We start from the raw sequence: 22,461 nt of genomic DNA, 5'->3' as shown, positions 1-22,461 counted from the left end.
CTCTAGGTGAGTGATCACACCACTGTGGTTATCTGAGTCATTAAGATGTTTTTTGTATAGTTCTTCTGTGTATTCCTGCCACCTCTTCTTAATATCTTCAGCTTCTGTTAGGTCCATACCATTTCTGTCCTTTATTGTGCCCATCTTTGCATGAAATGTTCCCTTGGTATCTCTGATTTTCTTGGAGAAATCCCTAGTCTTTCCCATTCTATTGTTTTCGTCTATTTCTTTGCACTGATCACTGATGAATGTGTTTTTATCTTTCCTTTCTATTCTTTGGAACTCTGCATTCAGATGGATATATCTTTCTTTTTCTCCTTTGCTTTTAGCTTCTCTTCTTTTCTCAGCTATTTCTAAGGCCTCCTCAGACAACCATTTTGCCTTTTTGCATTTCTTTTTCTTGGGGATGGTCTTAACTACTGTCTCCTTACGAACAAAGCTAGTGGATGTGATGGAATTCCAGCTGAGCTATTTCAAATCCTGAAAGATGATGCTGTGAAAGTGCTGCATTCAGTATGCCAGCAAATTTGGAAAACTCAGCAGTGGCCACAGGACTGGAAAAGGTCCGTTTTCATTCCAATCCCTAAGAAAGGCAATCCCAAAGAATGCTCAAACTAGTACACAATTGCGCTCATCTCACATGCTAGTAAAGTAATGCTCGAAATTCTCCAAGCCAGGCTTCAGCAATACGTGAACCGAGAACTTCCAGATGTTCAAGCTGGTTTTAGAAAAGGCAGAGGAACCAGAGATCAAATTGCCAATATCCGCTGGATCATCGAAAAAGCAAGAGAGTTCCAGAAAAACACCTATTTCTGCTTTATTGACTACGCCAAAGCCTTCGACTGTGTGAATCACAATAAACTGTGGAAAATTCTGAAGGAGATGGGAATACCAGACCACCTGACCTGCCTCTTGAAAATCCGGTATGCAGGTCAGGAAGCAACAGTTACAACTGAACATGGAACAACAGACTGGTTCCAAATAGGAAAAGGAGTATGTCAAGGCTGTATATTGTCACCCTGCTTATTTAACTTATATGCAGAGTACATCGTGAGAAACGCTGGGCTGGAAGAAGCACAAGCTGGAATCAAGATTTCCGGGAGAAATATCAATAACCTCAGATATGCATATGACACCACCCTTATGGCAGAAAGTGAAGAGGAACTAAAAAGCCTCTTGATGAAAGTGAAAGAGGAGAGTGAAAAAGTTGGCTTAAAGCTTAACATTCAGGAAACTAAGATCATGGCATCTGGTCCCATCACCTCATGGGAAATAGATGGGGAGACAGTAGAAACAATGTCAGACTTTATTTTTTTGGGCTCCAAAATCACTGCAGATGGAGACTGCAGCTATGAAATGAAAAGACGCTTCCTCCTTGGAAGAAAAGCTATGACCAACCTAGACACCATACTAAAAAGCAGAGACATTACTTTGCCAACCAAGGTCCGTCTAGTCAAAGCTATGGTTTTTCCTGTAGTCATGTATGGATGTGAGAGTTGGACTATAAAGAAAGCTGAGTGCCGAAAAATTGATGCTTTTGAAGTGTGGTGTTGGAGAAGACTCTTCGGGGTCCCTTGGACTTCAAGGAGATCCAACCAGTCTATCCTAAAGGAAATCAGTCCTGAATATTCATCAGAAGGACTGATGCTGAAGTTGAAACACCAATACTTTGGCCACCTGATGTGAAGAACTGACTCATTGGAAAAGATCCTGATGCTGGGAAAGATTGAAGGCGGGAAGAGAAGGGGACAGCAGAGGATGAGATGGTTGGATGGCATCACCAACTCGATGGGCATGAGTTTGACTAAGCTCTGGGAGTTGGTGATGGACAGGGAAGCCTGGTGTGCGGCAGTTCATGGAGTCACAGAGTTGGGTACGACTGAGCAACTGAACTGAACTGAACAGAGATGAACAAACAAGTTTAGAGCAATGACAGGATTTGATCAAAACTGTAGAGGTAGAACTTGAATTCAGGACTCTTGACTCTCTGTCAAGTAGTCTTCTCATTATACTACCCAACACCAACTCTGCCTTTGAGGTCCTTTATAACATCAGATTTCATGACCTATGTTGATTAGAATTAATCATCAAGTCACTGCAGTGGCTGGTTAACAAAGAAATAATCTTAAATTTGTCTGTTGTCAACTGTCCATATAACAGCCTTATGAGAAATGAAAAATGGACAAAAAGAATTCATTTAATGGGTCTTAATTCCAGTATTTAACACTTTACAGGCAACCAAAGCCATTTAAGTCAACCTCAAAGGTGATGTTTTTCCTACTATCATTAGTTGCATAGTACAATCATATTTTTGTTCATGTTATTATCAGTAAGGCCTTAGAAACCATTAGCAGCATATGGGTAACTCTGCTAAGAGTTGTAAAGAAGCTGAGATCAGGGCAGGTTTATATAATATCAAGTTTGAGCCTTCGCTCCCTGTACTAAGAGATGTTCAGAAAAGAGCGGTGCGGGGAGCGGGGGGTGGGCAGTGCGGGGCGGGGGAGACCATTTCCAGTGAGCAACCTGTCTCTGCACAGCACTGCTTCAGACAAAACCTTTCTAACACTAACCAGAAACATAATTTAATTGTCCACAAAGGAAAAAAAAACTGAGTTGCAAATCTAATTTCCTGTATATAGTGGATTAATGTAGAGAGAATCTAAATTATTTAAAAGTGAAGAGAGACTTACTTCTCCCCATGTTTTCCTGTGGTCTCTGGTAGATCCTTGGATGATGAGTCCCTCTGCAAAACACAGCACACACAGAGTCAGATTCAAGTTCCATTAAAACTGATGTTGTCAACATGAACATCTGATTTCAGTGCTTTCCAATCTTGCCCCCTTATATAAATAAAGCTGGTATCTAACCTCAGAAGATGGAAACACAGTATTCTGGAACACATGGGCTCCATATCAGTTGGCTATGACCTTGTTTATCTGGCATTAGTTTCTGCCCTTGCCAAATAAAAGTCATCAAATTGGTCACATGCTTCTCTCATAGGAAAGAAGTGACATCAACAAAAAAAGGTGGACAAAAATGCCAAAAGGCTCAATTTTAATAACAAGGCTAGCATGTTATTAGCCTGCCTATCCCTGGTTTCTCTTCAGTGTCACTCTGTGACAAATCCAATACCCTTTAGAGTGTAACATTTTCCTGAATGGTGCCAAACAGCAGTACCTCTAATCAAATTATCCCTCCGGCAAAGCAGCCCACAGAGTTACTACCAGTAAACAGCATGAATCAATAATAACTATAAGCTACTGACAATAGAAACTTCGGAGGAGAAAAATACATACTTCAAATGCAGGTATGTATGGAGGAGCAGTGATTCTGTTTCTTTAGGAAAATACACACACAGAAGCTAATGTATACCACAATGGCTTCATTTTCTTACAGGGTTTAATCACAAAACTACCACACATTTACTGTTCACGTGTCACATTCCCAATATGGAGCTAAGCACCAGAGAGGCACAATTCTAATTTATCACCATGTTAAGGAATATATAACCTGCTTAAGTCAAACATATAGAGGAGTGTAATGTCATCAACCTGGCCACATAGATCATTCCCAATTTCATTTCCCCTCACAAGAAGACCCACTAGCAACTATGCACAGAAAATGTGCATATGCCCATTGTGAAGATGCTAGGCTCAAGCACCCTGCTGGACAACAGAGAGTGAGCAGGACCACATGAGAAGGGTGAGCGGACTGGATCCACCCTGACCACATCACCCTCATCCCTGGGGGGAGGAGAGGAATATGGATTCCACACTGGGAAAAGAGAGCTAAAGGTGGGCATCCAGCTCCCTTACCATATAGGACACTTCCCCGGAGGCCCACTCAGGTCTTGCCTTATGGAGATCACTGGAGCAATCTGCTGCTTGATTACTGGGAATTGGAAAGAGATGGAGAAGGGGGCGGGGCTCAAAGAAAAGAGTGCTCAGGCCTTGGCAAATGGCATTTCTGCTTACATCCATGCCTTAGCAAAGATCCTGGCCAGCAGATCTGGCCATTTGCAGAGATAAGCAGATGGCCCCTTCTGAGTAGAGAGCTCAGGTGGTAGTTCTACTTGATCTGGATCTACAACCACTGGAGCCTCTTCTACCATCCAGCCCATGAAGGCAAGCAAATGCCTAGCCCTGCTGAAGTGCTGAGCATAGCCTCTGGTTTCTCCTTCCAGGAAGCCTGGCTGGGGAACCAGAGTAGCCATGAACTCATCTTACAGCCCCGATCAGTCAGACAGCCAAGTTAGTAGTGCTGCCCAATTGCTGAGCATAACCACTGACCCCACAAAACCAGGGAGCTGGAACAGTGACCCTGGGCAACAGAACCCAGCCTATGTGACTGCTAGAGAGGCAGAGCGGAGCCTACACTCCCAACTCAGCCATGGAGCTCCATGGAGCCTTTCAACCCTGATAAGCAGAGGAGCTCAGCCTATGGCGCTGCCCACTTGCTGGAAACAGCCTGTGGTCTTGCCCATGCAGGAAGCCCAGCCAGTAATCTTGCCCAGTGAAGAAGGGTAGCCTGTGGTCCCATCCAACAAGGAAGCTCAGCAGCATGCAGCCTTGTTCAACTTCATGGCAGTGTCTGTGGCCCCACCTAATCCTGAAACACAACTTGAAGCCATGTGAAAACACTGTCCTGCCCAGGGCCCTGCTTAAACATAAAATCCAGCCAGCAATACCACTGGGTTGTGGAGTGCGGTCTGAGATCCCATACAACAATGCGTGACTGCTGAACCAACCCATAGTCCTGCTCAATCAAGGACTTGAACCCGTGGCACCACCCTACCAACAAACAGTCTGGGACTTTACCCAACTGGAGGTGATATCAGAACTCGGCTAGTGGTCCCATTTCACTGCTGAGCAAAACCAGTAGCCCCACCCAAACAGGGAGATGGTCACCTAGTAGTTCTGCTTGAACATGGAGCCCAGCCAATAGGCCTACCCAACAGTGGAGCCCAGTCAGTGGCATTTCCCACAAACTCAGAGCATGGCCTCACTCAATGAGACTCCAAGTACAAGCCCTGCTGACTGTGGAAGGTACCAGCTAACTGGTCCAGCAGCTGCAAGCTATCATGAGTGGTGAAGGTCTTTCTCTACAGAAGTGAACCTGTAAAGTCTGGAGGAGGAGACTGCTTAAACATATACACAGACACCAATGCAAGGAATCATGAAACAAACAGGTAAACATGACATCACCAAAAGAAACTAAAAGTTACAACAACTGACCCTAATGAAACAGAGGTCTATAAGCTGTCTGAAAAAGAATTCAGAAAAATCCTCTTAAAGAACTTTCAGTGAACTACAAGAACACACTGACAACTAAAGAAAATCAGGAAAACAGTACATGAACAAAACAAAAAGTTCAAGAAGTAAACAGAAACCATAAAAAAAATCAGAATCTTTTGGGGGTTGATGGAAGTGTCCACTGTTCTTTTTTTTTTTTTAACTGTTTATTTTGTATTGGAGCATAGCCGATTAACAAACAATGTTGTGATAGTTTCAATGAACAGCAAAGGGACACAGCCATACATACACATGTATCCATTCTTCCACAAACTCCCCTCCAATCCAGGCTGCCACATAACATTGAGCAGAGTTCCATATGCTATACAGTAGGTCCTGGTTGGTTATCCATTTTAAATCTAGTAATGTGTGCATGTCCATCCCAAACTCCTTAACTATCCCTTCCTCTTTTCCTTCCCCCCAACAACCATAAGTTCATTCTCTAAGTCTGTGAGTCTCTTTCAGAAAAAAAGAAATCTTAGAGCTGAGGAATACAATAACTGAAGAATTCAATAGAATAAAATGGTAACATCTAGCAATAATTACTTTAAATGTAAATGGGTTAAATTCTCCAATCAAAAACAGCATGGCTGAGTGGATAAAATACAAGATTTCAATGATATGCTGTCTAAAAGAGACTCACTTTACTTTTAAGGACACATATAGGATGAGGTGAAGGGATGGAAATAGATATTCCAAGCAAGTAGAAACCAAAAGAAAGCAGGGATAACTATACTTAGATCAGACAAGGTAGACTTTAAGCTAAATATGGTCATAAGAGACAAAGAAGGCCATTATATAAAGAAAAAGGAGTCAATTTCATCATGAAGATATAACAACTGTAAATGTTTATGCACCCAATGTTGGATGCACTTAAATATATAAAGCAAGTACTACTACAAATAAAATGAGAAACAAACAGCAATACAGTAACACGTGCTGACTTTAATATCCCACTCTCAACAATGGATATATCATCCAAATAGAGAATCAGTCAGGAAACAGTGGGTTTTAACTACACTACAGACTAAACAGATCAGACAGACAGACAGAGAGAGCATTCCATCCAATACCAGCAGAATACACATTTTTCTCAAGAATAGAGAAACTTTTTCTAGGATTGATCATATGGTAGGCCAAAAAATAAGTTTCAACAAATTCAAGAAGGCAGAAATTATATAAAGCATCTTTTATAAACACAATGTTATGAAGTTAGTAATCAATAACTAGAGGAAAGCAAGAAAAATTTCAAGTACATGGAAATTAAACATCTTCCTGACCAACCAATGGACCAAAGAAGAGAAATCAAAAGGTAAATAAAACAAATCTTGAGACATACAAAAACTGAAATACAATACAGGAAAACCCATCAGATGCAACAAAAGTAGTTCTAAAAAGTTCATAGTGGTAAATTTATAAAAGAAAAGAAAGATCTCAAAAGAACAACCGAACTTTAGCCGTAAAGACATTAGTAAAAGAAGAAACTAGCCCAGAATTAGTAGAGGAATTCAATACTAAATATAAGAGCAGAAATAAATACAATAAAGAATAGGGAAGCAACAGAAAAGATTAACAAAACTAAAAGTTGGTTCATTGAAAAGAACAAAACTGACAAATTTTTAGCTAGACCAATAAAAAAGTGAAGATCCAAATAAATACAAAGGATCATGAGACTACTATGAACAATTACCACCAACAAATTAAACAACCTAGAAGTACTAGCCCAAAAAAAAAAAAAAAAAAAAAAAAAAAAAAAAAAAAAAAAAAAAAAAAAAAAAAAAAAAAAAAAAAAAACGACGAATAGACCAAAAAAACAGAATCCTGAGTCCAGAAATAAATCCAAGCAGATAAAGTCAACTAATATTTGACAAGGGAGCCAAAAACACTCGATGGGGAAAAAAAAAGTCTAACAAATGATTCTGGAAAAACTAGATACTCACATAAAAAAAAAAAAAAAAACTGAAAATGGACCTCCTCCCTTACACCATGGACAAAAATGAACTTTAAATGAACTAAAGGCTTAAACGTAAAACTTGAACTCATAAAAAGTCCTAGAAGAAAACAAAGGGGAAAAAACAGGCAAAAAAAGCACAAATTAATAAGACTACATCAATCTAAGAAGCTTCTGTAGAGAAAAGAAATGATCAACAAAATGAAAATGCAACCAAAGGAACGGGAGAGTTTATTTGCAAACCACATATCCAATAAAGGGTTAATATTCAAAATATACAATGAACTTACACAACTCAACAGCAGAAAACAAACAAAGTTTAAAATGGGCAATGGATCTAAATAAACATATTTCAAAAGAAAATACAGGTACATGAAAAGGTGTTCAACATCACTAATCCTGAGAGAAATGCAAATCAAACCACAATGAGGGGTGGGGGAGTTGATTCAAGAGGGAGGGGACATATGTATACTTATGGATGATTCACGTTGTTGTATAGCAGAAGTCAACACAAAATTGTAAAGCAATTATCCTCCAGTTAAAAATACATTACAAAAATACAATGGAACATCACACCTCACACCTGTTACTATGTCTACTTACAGAAAGATGAAAGATAACAAATGCTAGTGAGAATATGGACAAAAGGGAACCCTTAGACACTGCTAATGCAAATTTAACCTCCTATAACCACTGAAGAAAGGAGTATGGAAGTTCCTCAAGAAAATAAAAAACAGAAATAACATGTGATCCAGCAATTCCTCTTTGGGGTATACTTCTGCACCACCATGTTCACTGCAGCATCATTTATAATAGTTGAGACATGGAAATACCTAAATGTCTACCAACAGGTGAAGAGATAAAGAAATGCACATGCAAGCACGCACACAGGAATATTGTTAGTCATAGGAAAGGGAATTCTAACATCTGTGACAACATAGACGAATCTTTGAGAGCATTAGGCTAAGTGAAATAAGGCAGACCCCAAAAAACAAATACTGTATAATCTCACTTCTATGTAGAATCTGAAAAAAAAAAACTTATAAAAATAGAGAGTAGAATGGTGCTGGCAAGGGATGGGGGCAGGGGTGGTGGTAAGAATGGGTGAAGATGGTCAAAAGGTACAAACTTCCAATTTCAAGATGAGTAATTTCTGGGGATGTAATATATAGTATGATGACTACAGTTATCAATACTTACTGTATATTTGAAAAATGCTAAGCAAGTAGACCTTAAAAGTTCTCAACACATCACACAAAAAATTCTAACTATGTGAGGTGACAGATCAGCTAACTAACCTTTATTGTGGCTATCACTTCACAATATATTTATGAATCAAATCATCACATTGCACAACTTTAACTTATACAATGTTATATATCAATTATATCTCAAATAAAGCTGGGAAAGAAAGAAATTAAGTCTATATGAAATAGGGACACTCAGGGAATAAATATGTGACTGAAACCTGATAACTAGGTTGTACAACACTGGAAAATTATTTCTATCTCAAGTTCCTTGCAAAAGGAAGGGGCAGAACTAGATGAATGTTTCCCAAGTTGATGTACACAGAATGTTAAAAGGTGCATTATTCAAAAACAAGGCTCTGATCAAATAAATGGAAGAAATGCTATCTTAAGGTTAAATGGGTTTCTTTATTATAAAACTTTTCAGAGCCTTAAAAATGCTAATAAGCAATGTGACAAAAGTATACGCTCTCCATGTATTTGGCTATACAATCCTTTTCATAAGCAATCAGTATTTCTTAGGAGTTCTATTCTTGTGAGCTCAGTTTGGGAACCCAGAGAAGATAACTGCTAAAACCTCTTGCAGCTCTGAAATTTCATTACTATCTAACAAGGCATTGATTGTACGGAACAAAAGTAACAAAGTGAATCCAGAAAGAAGTCAAGGGGGTTGATTCTCAGAGTATTTTGGAGCCAAAAGGAACTTGAGAAACCATCTAATGATTTCTCCTCACCCCACCTTTTACTTAAAGCAGCAGATCACTCACAAAATCTTATGTATGCAGAACACTAATATATAAAATGGGTTAGGCCCCAAGTCCTCAGGGTGAATTGAGATAGAGGGCTGTAGTCTCACTTACTGGGATTTCTCCTTGAGGGAGCCTAGAAACTTCATCGGAAAGCAGAGGTTAGTGAGCCCTGACCCTTTTGATTAGCTATTCTGAGAAGACTTTGGGAAAGAGCTGAACTCTCCTACATATTCACAGGAAGGTCCTTCACCCTTCCCAGTATCAACTCAATTTTAAGTCATTCCTCCAAGTCGGACACATAAAATAAGCATTATGTAAAGAGAATCACAAAACTTTTCTCACTCCAGAAAAAAGTACAAGACAGTTAATACGCTAAAATGCAACCCCTGTAGAGACAAGAAGCTATTCAAGTGTTACGCCAGGGAGTTACATGGCTACACTCGGATTTCAAGAAGTTCTGAGTGGCAGCAGTAGGGAAAAGAGGAGATTTGACTGGTGAGACTTCTTGTACTTTATTTCCTGTTTGTTCTTTAATATTTAATAGTATTTTTGCAAAGAATCAAGCCATTCTCAGTTGTGTTCGGGGAACCACAAAAGGAAGGGCTTTCAGGCCTAAGCCAGGATTTTCAAGAGGACTGGCCTCTCCAGAGGTCAACATGGTGGAGAAAACAGGTTTCAGAGGCAACTCTCTTCCAGGGGAAGATGAAACCAAGGAGGTAACCATCAGCTGACTCACCTAGTGTTCCAGCAATAAACTTCCAAAGACCCAAACTTTGTTTTAAAGAAGACAATTTCCTGACAGAGGTATGGAGTTTACCGCCTACTGCCAATAAACCCTGGATTCCCCCAGTCCCAGGTTACTACTCTGCTTCTCCTGTTGCCAGGGTTAAGCTAATTTCTTAAAGTAATGGCAACGTACTTAAAAACAACAACAAAGCAGCTTTTAGCCAGACATTAACAAATCTAAATAAAAACCACTGTTCCATGGGTTTACCCAGCCTGGCATTAAACATTCTCGACAAGCAGGTTCTACCTTCATTAGCAGTCACCCTACATTCCAGCCAAACCGGCCTCTACTCATCCCGAAAGTATGCTTTAAACCATTCCAATTCTATGCCTCTGCTCTTCTCTACATTATCCATAACTACTAAAATCCCATTCATCCCTCACTATTGGTAGTGAAGCCTTTCCTCATTCCATGAACAGGAGATCATCTCTTTTCCTTTGAACTAAGACAATGTGGAACTTAGGTGCTATCTCGTACAGATGTGCATACCTTACAGTGTCCATCAGACTGCAGTTTTCAGAGGGTAAGTAATTTGTCTTCTACATCCGTGTCTAGGTTGTGCAAAACACCAGATCATTCCCAATGAGAGCTCTAGTGGCCAGACTTAGGGGAGGCTCTCATACCAACTATGTTTAGGACACTCTTTTTGCCTAAGTTTTCCTTAGTATATAGATCAATGAATCATACTTCAGTCACTTACATACCACCTTGGTTGATTTATTGATTTTTGCTAAATGCATCTATTGTCTTCACTTCAGGTTTCCTTCAATGAAGTCATTTTTTAAAACTTCACTATTCTGAAAGAGACACATGCACCCCAATGTTCATCGCGGCACTGTTTATAATAGCCAGGACATGGAAGCAACCTAGATGCCCATCAGCAGATGAATGGATAAGGAAGCTGTGGTACATATACACCATGGAATATTACTCAGCCATTAAAAAGAATTCATTTGAATCAGTTCTAATGAGATGGACGAAACTGGAGCCCATTATACAGAGTGAAGTAAGCCAGAAAGATAAAGAACATTACAGCATACTAACACATATATATGGAATTTAGAAAGATGGTAACGATAACCCTATATGCAAAACAGAAAAAGAGACACAGAAATACAGAACAGACTTTTGAACTCTGTGGGAGAAGGTGAGGGTGGGATGTTTCAAAAGAACAGCATGTATACTATCTATGGTGAAACAGATCACCAGCCCAGGTGGGATGCAGGAGACAAGTGCTCCGGCCTGGTGCACTGGGAAGACCCAGAGGAATCGGGTGGAGAGGGAGGTGGGAGGGGGGATCGGGATGGGGAATACGTGTAACTCTATGGCTGATTCATCTCAATGTATGACAAAACCCACTGAAATGTTGTGAAGTGATTAGCCTCCAACTAATAAAAAAAAAAAAAAACTTCACTATTCACTTTAGCCTTATCCTGTAAAATACTATGTGAAATCACGAGTTCTATATGTTATTTTTTTCTAATGCATATAAAAATGCATAACTGTTAAAGTTCAAAAACTTTTTCAAGGTTTGCTCTGGTTATTTTATTTAATTTGTGGAACATTGTTTACTCCTATCTTCAGTCAATTAAAAAAATAGTGGGGGTCTTTTACTTGCCAGGTGCTGTTCTACTCTTTAAAAGGGCTGTTGTTCTCAACTGAAGGTAATTTTCTCCCCAAGAAATGTTCGGCATTATCTACAGATATTTGAGAGGCTGGCGCAGTGGTAAAGAATTCACCTGCCAATGCAGGAGACACAGGTTTGATCCCCGGGTCGGGAAGATCCCCTGGAGGAGGAAATGTCAACCCACTCCAATATTCTTGCCTGAAAAACCCCACGGACAGAGGAGCCTCGTGGGCTATAGTCCTTGGGGCTGCAAAGAGTCAGACACGACTGAGCACACACACACACGAAAGATATTTCTGCTTGTCAAAACTGGGGAGGGATGCTACTGACACCTCAGGGGTTGAGGCCAAGGATACTGCTAAACATTCCACAGTTTCCAGAACAGTCCCCCACAACAAAGAATTATCTGATCCAAAATGTCAACAATATTCAAGTTAAGAAACCCTGCTTCAGAGAAACATGGCAGATGAAAGAGACACATTATCTGCTTTTCTGGAGCTTACAGTCCAGTAACAACGTTACAGATGCTACTACTTTCTTCCAGTACATTCAAGTAAGATTCATTACGTCTGCAGTTTTCAGGATTTCTTCTCTGTGGTATTAATTTCTTATATAAGGCAGGCATTCTGGCACTGAGAAATTTCCAGAATTCTGGCCTCTTAAGTAATGTCAGGTTTCTCACATTCCCGACAAAGGTTCCACCACCAGGTCAGAGTGAGCTTTGCCACCATGTGTCCCAAGGTTTGAGACTGCCCTGCCAATTACTAGCTATGTGACCTTGGGCAAGTGATTTAACCTCTCCAAGCCTCTGTTTCTTCATCCATAATGCAATTATTATTGGTAGCCCTAATTTCACAGACTTTGAGGGAAGATTAAATGAGAACAGTTCTTTGTAACAACAAATAAACAGTGAACAGGACCTATGAAGAGGGTAACAAAGATTTTCATTCCCCCAAATGTCTTCGTTCAGTGTAGTTCTGGTGGTCGATCTGGTTCAATACATTCAGTTTAGTTCAGTTGCTCAGTCATGTCCGACTCTTTGCGACCCCATGGACTGCAGCACGCCAGGCCTCCCTGTCCATCACCAGCTCCAGGAGTTTACTCAAACTCATGTCCACTGAGTTGGTGATGTCATCCAACCATCTCATCCTCTGTTGTCCCCTTCTCCTCCCTCCTTTAATCCTTCCCAGCATCAGGGTCTTTTCAAATGAGTTAGCTCTTCACATCAGGTGGCCAAACTATTGGAGTTTCAGCTTCAACATCAGTCCTTCCAATGAATATTCAGGACTGATTTCCTCTAGGACGGACTGGTTGGTTATCCTTGCAGTCCAAGGGACTCTCAAGAGTCTTCTCCAACACCACAGTTCAAAAGCATCAATTCTTTGGTGCTCAGCTTTCTTTATAGTCCAACTCTCACATCCATACATGACTACTGGAAAAACCATAGCCTTGACTAGACAGACCTTTGTTGGCAAAGTAATTATTAGGTGTAAATATTACTACTTAAGACAGAGAGTAGAATACTATATATTTAATGAGCTGAATTTTTAAAAAATAAAATTTGATTTTAAAGTTTTAGCATCAGTTGCATGTCCTATTTAAGTTTGGAATGTGTGCCCTCAGTTCTTTAAGAGCTTCCTCTGCCATTTTTGCTGTCCTTAAATGTGTTTGTGCCTCTTTTCCCAAGCTTCCGGTGACAATCAGAGCCTGGAAACTCCCAATCCTGGTAGCGATTCTTCTTTCAGTAATCCTCTGAGATTCAATTATGTCTGGCTCTTTAATAGTTCTGAAACACTGAAGGGTACATTTGAATTTGTAGAGAAGCACTTCGATGACGGTTTTATTTTCGAGCCACATGGCTCTCTCATGGCTGATTAGGTAGGTCAATCACTTCCCTGTCCTCCCCTGCAGAGGACTCAGATACTTGTATTAATTTCTGGACATCCTACTAAAGGCTGTGCCAGTCCTAGTCTCCTGCTCTTCCCCACGCCCTAAAGTCCTTTCGATTTTGAAGAGTAAGTGGGCCTAAGGGCCCTGTGGCATACTCTAGAGTTGAGGAAATCCATTGTCTCTTCATGGTGTCTCTTAAAGCCCCAACTCTCTTTAGCTGCCAAAGGGCCTTCTATAAGAGGTGAGTTTACTCCACCGGGTTCCTCAGAGCTTCCCCTCTGCATCTTCTCCACTTCCACATCCTCCAAATAATAAAGACAAGACTCTACTGGTATATGTTGTATATCTATAACAGTAAAGCCATTTCATATGCATCATCTCATGAGTGCTCACAACAATAACTTTTGATAAGTGACAAACTAAATTTCAAAGAAACTGACTCACACATGTTCACATCATCAGTAAGGAGGAGAGTCCCAGGATTGTTGTTTTTAGTTCATCAACACATTTACATCAATTTGGTACACTTTCATACACGTACAGCTCAAAGACTTCACAAACACACCTACTCTAACCAGCATCCAGATTAAGATTTGGAACATACTCCACAGGATTTTAACCGAGGGGTTCCGCGACACTAAGTCCAGTGCTCCTTAAATCATACCTGTAAATCATACACGTAGGCATTCAACATATTTTTAGTTACTGCTTCTAAATGTCAGAATTTTGCTAAGCACTGCAGAGCTGATGGTAAATAAGACAGATTTGATCCCTGCCCTAATACAGCTTAGAGTCTATAGGGGGTCATAATAATTTATTTTTAAAAAGACCATATATAAAGGAGCTTAAGGTATTAGAGGAACTTTAAAAAGTTCAGTATGGTTTCGGTATGGCAAGAAAGAGAAGAGGTTAGAGAAAGAAATAGTCAAATCATAGAAGGCTTCACTGCCTGAAAAAGAGTTTGGATTCTAAATGTTGTGCAAGAATGCTAAACAATACCCCTTCTTCCTAAAACAACCTCTTCCCAAAGAGCTGGCTGAATTCTTCAATTGCTCTAACCTTTGGGTACTTAGGCAACACCATCCACTTCACTAGGCCCATTAACCTCAATGTATAAATAAAATAACTGACATAAAGGCGTAAGATATATATTTTAATATGTACATATTAAGTACTAATATAATAATTATTATAAAATCCTAAATCATGATATAAAATAATTTTAAAATTTATATGTGTGTATAATATATAAATATTTATAAATGCTGTTCCTCCCAGTGATATACACAAAGCAACAGCATCAAATGTGCTATAAGATATTGCTGCATTACCTGGATACTCATCTTTTAAAAGGTGGAGAGCAAAGTGAGGCCAGTTTACAGATGAAAAAAGGACAATCAGCACAATCGTCTTTTCAATTCAACAAATGCTATGACTATGCAAATACAAATTGGGTTTCTACCATGTGCCTAGTTGCCGGAGAGACAGCAGTAAATAAAAAAGACAAAAATCCCTGCCCTCAGGAAAGTTACAACCTAGATGGGTGGGAGCCTGTGCTTGTTTACTGAAACAAGCAAAATGCATAATATGCTGCTGCTGCTGCTAAGTCACTTCAGTCGTGTCCAACTCTGTGCGACCCCACAGACAGCAGCCCACCAGGCTCCCCTGTCCCTGGGATTCTCCAGGCAAGAACACTGGAGTGGGTTGCCATTTCCTTCTCCAATGCATGAAAGTGAAAAGTGAAAGTGAAGTCGTTCAGTCGTGCCCGACTCTTAGCGACGCCATGGACTGCTCAATTGTGACAAATAGCAGTGCACACAAAGGATAAAAAAATAAGGCCTGAAAGGAGGATAGGGATTATTTAAATCTGTAAACAGGCAAGTATTTTTTGAATACTTGTCTTTTTAGTAGTTTATCAATGACATAACTGCTGGTGTATACCAGGGGTCAGCAAACTTTTTCTGTAAAGGGCCAAACTTCTTCTGTAAACTGTTTCTGTAAATGTTGAGCTTTGCAGGCCATATGGTCTCTGCTTTAACTATTCGACTTTGCTGTTGTAGCACAAAAGCAGCCACAGAAATGAAATTGTGTGTGGCTGTGTTCTAATAAAACTTTATTTATGGATAGTGAAATTGAAATTTTGTATCATTTTCGTGTGTCATGAAATTTCCTTTAAAAATTTTTCAACCATTTAAAAGTGTAAAAAGCATTCTCAGTTCATGGGCCATATAAAACAGGCACAAGCCATTATCTGCCAATCCCAGGAGTATACTGGGAAATGGCTTACTGAATTTCCATAAATCAACAGGTCAAAAGAAATCCAAGTAAGCCCAGGATAAATATTACTGAAACATAAAGATCTAGCACTATCAATAAGAAGAGTTAGACAATTGTCTAATAACTTTTAAGTCAGAGATATTAATTTTATATGATAGTGGGACTTGTATTTCAAGTACCCAATAAAATATTAAAGACAATGGTGTAACTATTTAAATAAATCATGCTCAAGCTATAGAAGTGCCTCAGTGAATGAAAAGAAGTCATCACAGATAACATCAAATAATCTAGATGCCCTGTAAATCACCTGATGAAGTCAATGGGATTTCCTAACAGAAATCATTTATTTCATCCAAAGTAATGTTTCAATTATTACTTCCAACCCAATGAAATACAAAGCTATCTATCTAGTCTTAACCTTTCCCCTAACTTCTGTAATTTCAAATGCCCCAGAGAAATCTACACTTGGATACTATGCCACCACCTGAAAATCAGGGATCTGAAACCAACTATTTTCTCCATCATGTATATTAAGTAGCTGACCCTCTAAATTCTGTAACTGTATTATTGATATCTTTATTATCAATCATTCAACCCAAGTGTTGTGGGATGACATTTTTTTAGATACTTCAAGTCGTATTTCTCCCAAGAGTTCATTTTTTTTTCCTTCTTTCTTTACTACCTTATCAACTATTTTCTCCACAAGTAGCTAAGCCACTCTGCACTCATGGCTTCAAATGTAAGATAAGCTTGGGTCAGAGAAGGAGAAAAGAAAAATTTTCCTGACTTTGTCTTCCAAGGTACAGCAGAGACCACGTGACTGAAGAATGTAATGAGAACATGGGTTCCCTCTGCAACCCCATCATTCATGCCCCCATCCCAGGCTAGAAATAAATGGGCAAATAAATAAATGTTATCTGTTATTTTTTCTAGTCTGTGCTAAGATAAGCAGCTTTCACTGAGGTGTCTGCCAACAGGTAGATGACTAAGCCACCTTGAATCAGATCCTCCAGGCTCATTTGAGCCTTCACATGACTGCAGACCCCAGCTGACATGTTGAAAGCAACCCTGTAAGGGAGACTGAGCTACAAATACCCAGCTTAGCTCCTCTTGGATCAATGACACTCTGACTGTGTGAGATAGTTATTAAACTGCTAAGGTTTGGGATAATTTGTTATGCAGCAGTAGATAAATAACATAGTACTTATTATTCTTTTATATAATATATTAAAATAAAGCATACATACATCAAAGTATACAAATCCTAAGTACATACCCTGTTGAATTTTCATAAAGTGAGCACATCCATGTACCGGTACCCAGATCTGAATAGAACATTACTGGCACTCCAGAAGCCCCTCTTGGGCCGCTGGCCTGGTTTCTTACATCATAGATGAGATTTGAGTGTTTCTGAACTTCGTATAAGTGGAATCACGATGTATGCTCTTTTGAATCTAGCTTCTAGCATCATGTTTATAAGATTCATCCATATTGTTCTATGTAGTTACAGTTCATTCTCACTACCAATTTCATCCTAGGTCTATATTCCCATTAATGCATTCATTTTACTACTGATGGACATTTGGGTTTTCTCAAGTTTAGGTTTACAACAAATAGTGCTATGAACATTCTTGCACATGTCTTTTTATGAACATATATAACGATTTCTGCATCTATGCCAAAAAGTGGAATTAATGGATTTATAGGCATGCTTATATTCAGCTCTACTCATTACTTAATCACCACTTTTCCAGTATGGTTGTCCACTCTCGGCAGGACTAGAACAGGGCTCCAGTTGCTCTACATTCATGCAGACTTTTGGTATTGTCCTTTTCATCTTTGCTATTCTGGTGAGTGGTCGTGGTACTGCACCATACATCTTCCTAACAATTGATGAAACTGAACAGCTTTTTGTACATTAACTGGCCATTTGGACATCTTATGTGAAGTGCCTGTTTCAAATCTTTTGCCTATTTAAGCAAATATTGCTTTTAAGATCAGCAAAATACCATAACTTTCTCAACAGCTTCCCTGGTGGCTCAGCTGGTAAAGAATCCACCAGCAGTGAGGAGACCCAAGTTTAATCCCTGGATCGGGAAGATCCCCTGGAGAAAGAAATGGCAACCCACTCCAGTATTCTTGCCTGGAAAAATCCCACAGACAGAGGAGCCTGGCGGGCTACAGTCCTTGAGATCACAAGAGTCGGACATGACTAAACCACCAATAGGTTCTCTATAGTATTGTGAAAACAAGTACCTTTGAACAGAGCCAGTGGGGGCAAAGCAGAACTAATAGCAGGAATATGGTTAGATGACTCTTCTAAATATAGAAATGTTTTGAAAATAGAGAAAAGAAAAGCAGTAAGGCAGAAGGAACTTTTCAAGGTGGGCATGAGACAAAAAGAGAATAACAATTATGAAGATAATGCATGTGGGTGGGATCTGCTTTATTTTGATGGATGGGAAGTGCAGGACACATAGGATATGACTCAACAACCATGTTACCATAGTCACTGTCCAGAAAAGCTTTTCTGTGGAAACAAGGGGCACAGATGGGCTTTATCCCTATTATACAGCTTTCCAGGTGGTGTGAGCAGTAAAGAACCCATCTGCCAATGCAGGGGACAAGAGACGCAGGTTCGATCCCTGGGTCAGGAAGATCCCCTGGAGAAGGAAATGGCAACCCACTCCAGTATTCTTGCCTGGAGAATCCCACAGACAGAGAAACCTGGTGGGCTACAGTCCATGGGGTTGCTAAGAGTCAGACCCAACTGAAAGTGACTTAGCACTAGCACTATATAATTCAGAGCAGTTCAGTGCTAGTGCGGAAAGCAGTAAACATTCTGCAAATAGAAAAGTATATCACCTGTAAGTGTGATCCCATTACATCACACATCTCGAGAGGAAAAATGGTAATTTATATATACCTGTGCACACGTGCTCAGTTCGTGTCTGATTCCACAATCGCGTGGACTGTAGCCCACCAGGCTCCTCAGTTCATGGGATTTCCCAGGCAAGAATACTGGAGTGGGTAGCCATTCCCTTCTCCAGGGGGTCTTCCTCACCCAGGAACCGAACTCAGGTCTCCTGCATTGCAGGTGGATTTTTAACCACTGTACCATCTAGGAAGCCAATATATACTCTTGACTAGCCAATAAATATTCACCTTCCTTTAACCTCATATGCCTACATTAGGCTTTACTTTCTTTTTCTCTTTTATGAGTTACCAGAATGCACTACAGCATTAGCTGCTTATTTTTAGTTTACTGATTAAATTTTAATAAGACGCTTCAGACAGCAGAACAATCAGTTAAAGAAAGTTAATACTGCTGGACAAGATCAATGCATAATGGACACCATGTGTGAGTGAAAAAGTAGAAGAATAAACAATGTGACTTTGGTTGTATTTACTTTAGGCATACCACAGAACAAAATCTTAGCCCTAAATGTAACAAAACTGGTGCTTTAAATGTGATCATATAAGTAGTTCAGGTTTATAATTTTTTTTAAATGAGGTCAGTATACTAACTTACTTCAAGAGCTCAATATTTACAATTCAACCAGAAAAAAAATCCATCTCACATTTTTAGTATTCCCACTATCCTACTGTATATGCACATGACAAAAATATAGCATTGAAATAATATTACAAGTAGCATATGGAAAAAATCTGATATATCTCTAATGCTTTAGAAAGAAGAGCTCTTGCTATGACATGTAAAAATTACATCATTCTCTAACAAAGCATATCATTGCAACGAATATGTCTGAGGATACTACATTAAAGCTATTGGGAGAACCAAAATTTAATGGTTTGACACGGACCATTAAACATGAAATTAGAACATTAACCTCAATTCTAAAGAAGGTTTATTTTGCAGGATGACTTTCTTAAATAAACAAGATTTATAGTTTCTTCGATAAAAAAAAACTATTTCTGAGTGAAGGTCCATTTCCTTTAAGTATCATTCAAATTTTTCAAAGGAAAATTAATTTTAAGAACAAAATTAAGTTCATAATGCTAGCCAACCATAAGAATCATTCTGTAAAAGCAGGTGTAAGGTAAAATAGAAAGACAACAAAGAAATGTTTTTCCTTTGCACACTAGTATCTTATCCTGCATAAGCAGCCCAGATAAACTCAGATAGATTTCTAGGAGAAGCTATTATACTGGTGTCACTGGGCAACACTAACCACATAGGTTAAAAAAAAAATCTAAAGATGACAGGGAATGAGGCTTAATGTTGTCTGTTGCTATTGTTTTTAAATTCTACCACTCAATCTAATGGAACTGGAGAACTATGGATTCCCATACAAAACGCAGAAGAGAAATGAAACCAAGGTCCTGGAGAATCCACAAACTAGAAAATGAGCTTAATCACATTTGCTGAGAAACCACCAATCCCCAAAGGGAGATTCAATTGCCTAATCATGTCCTATTTTGTTTCATGCTGGCAGAGAGCATGTAAATCTTGTTTGATGCTAGGTCTTCATACTTATCACTCTACTTGACACATACTAGACATGTGAAATTTATCGAGTAAAAAACTTGTGGAATAAATAAAATATTGCATTTTAACGTGTTGAGTTTATATACTACCCCATTTTGTGTCCAACTTCTTTCATTCATACATCGTAATAATCTTCCTATGAATTATGTACTTCCTAAGTATGATTCTTGATGGGTGCGTTACATTCATGAACCATAATTTAAGCATTCCCTAAATGTTCTTTCAGAAATGAACTTTGTTACAATCATACAATAAAAATTTATGCAGTCAATAAGAACTGATTCCAATTTTTGCTGTCATAAATAATGTAGCAGTGTGTATTTTAAAATATAAACTGCTATTCTCATTTCTCATTATTGCCTTGGGACAGATAATGGGACAGATAAATAGGAGAATCTGGATTTAGATATCTAGAGATAGAGCTATCTTATCTTTGGGGGCAAACCAGCATATATTAGTAGGACAATCAGAGGGCATTATCAGCTCTTCACACATGTATAAATTAATCTGCCTGCTTCTTAATGCCTATCTGAAACAGACTACAAAAATTGGAGTTTTCCCATGATAAAACAGAAATGGGTTTTATCCAGCAAGAGCTGTGTTATATAGGATGGGTGTGGGAGAATTGATCCTGATCAAGGAACATGCACTGAGCTAGGCCTTTGTTCTGTTACTTAGTGAGCTGTGAGAAATTTCTGAGACTCTGTTTCCTCTCCTATATAAGGCTTCCTGGTGAAATGAACTGAGACTTGAGAAGTTTAAAAGGAAAGGGCCAAGAAGACAGAACTTATGCACACTTTGAGGTATTCACTGCAAGCATACGATCAGCTATTACTTTATCTCTCGTGTATCTAACAGTTCAGGTGTTATACATTTCAGCAATATCACTCACTTCGGTATTCCAGATCACCACGAAGTCATAATATACAACAAAAGCAAAATAGATACCATTTCAGCACATTAAATTTAACATTTCGGTATCAAATTAATTGTATTTACTTATACCTTGTCTAGTTCTGGAAAGAATTAAAGATGGCCTATATAAACTTAGATAATTAAAGAACATAAAATAAAATTAAAAAATAAAAAGTCTTTGAGGGAAATGTGACAAAGGGGAAATCAAGAATAGAAGAGTTTCAGATAATGTGGCCTGTATAGAGAGAACTGAGATTAATCTATGAAAAACTTGCTGACAGGCTCTGTATCTTTGTTAAAGGAAGAAATAAACTTCTCAGGAGCCAAAGCCAAGAGAAAAACACTACTAGCTAGATGGGCCATGGTATCTCCAAAATAAAAACAAACCAATTGCCTAGAAGCCTTATTAGTTATGATTTTGAGAGTAGAGAGAAAAATTATCCCGAGTGTCCTCAAAAGAAGAAATGTGATGAACAATATCTTCAACATCCATATAGCAAATACTATGAGGCATTTTACAACACGATTTCTACAGTTTCTTGTTATAAGTAGGCCAATGGCAAGATAGCACAAAGCCAGGTACTCTACATTTGTATAATATATTTAGAAATTGACCCACTCAATGGCTTCCTAAAACTGCCTGAAAAAAGTGTTAGTCACTCAGTCATGTCTGACTCTTTGTGACCCCATGGACTGTAGCCCGCCAGGCTCCTCTGTCCGTGGAATTCTCCAGGCAAGAATACTAGAGTGGGTTGCCATTCCCTTCTTCAGGGGATCTTCCTGACCTGGGGATTGAACCCGGTTCTCTTACATTGCAGACAGATTCTTTACTGCCTGAGCCACCAGGGAAGCCCCAAACTGCCTAGATATAATCAAAAACACACCAGGCCCAACCGAATGCCTGTGCCAAAGGAAACTCATTACCTTTGGCTGATTCAGACAGCAATCCTGAGGGCCATTCTACGAATAAATTCTAGATGGTCTGACTCACCCTGCTGGCCCTTCTCCAGAAAAGAGCAGCAGCCCTGAGGAAAAAAATAGCCACAAAGCAACCTCATGGGCCGAGAGAATTCAGCATATCATTCCACTCTAAATAATTAAGGATGAGGGACTAGAGTTCATCTGGGGGTAGCCTTGGGTCCCTAAGAATTACTGCACCATGGAAACACATCGTGGAATGCCTGTCAGGTCAGTTTACCAAATCAGTACAACCCTGG

At 39.2% G+C, this 22,461-nt stretch overlaps 1 protein-coding gene across 2 annotated transcripts in view; it reads right to left on the bottom strand.

Moving 5' to 3' along the window:
• Positions 1-22,461, bottom strand: part of PRRG1 (proline rich and Gla domain 1) — a 160,245-nt gene that overhangs the window by 89,846 nt on the left and 47,938 nt on the right. For both annotated transcript variants that reach the window (XM_043458378.1, XM_043458379.1), the window contains exon 2: positions 2,691-2,743. In XM_043458378.1, coding sequence (XP_043314313.1) covers positions 2,691-2,743 — 53 coding nt within the window. The remainder of the gene's footprint in view (positions 1-2,690; positions 2,744-22,461) is intronic.

Source organism: Cervus canadensis, chromosome X (assembly GCF_019320065.1).
Source record: "Cervus canadensis isolate Bull #8, Minnesota chromosome X, ASM1932006v1, whole genome shotgun sequence".
Taxonomy (NCBI): Eukaryota; Metazoa; Chordata; class Mammalia; order Artiodactyla; family Cervidae; genus Cervus; species Cervus canadensis.
This window is presented reverse-complemented; position numbering and strand designations above follow the sequence as displayed.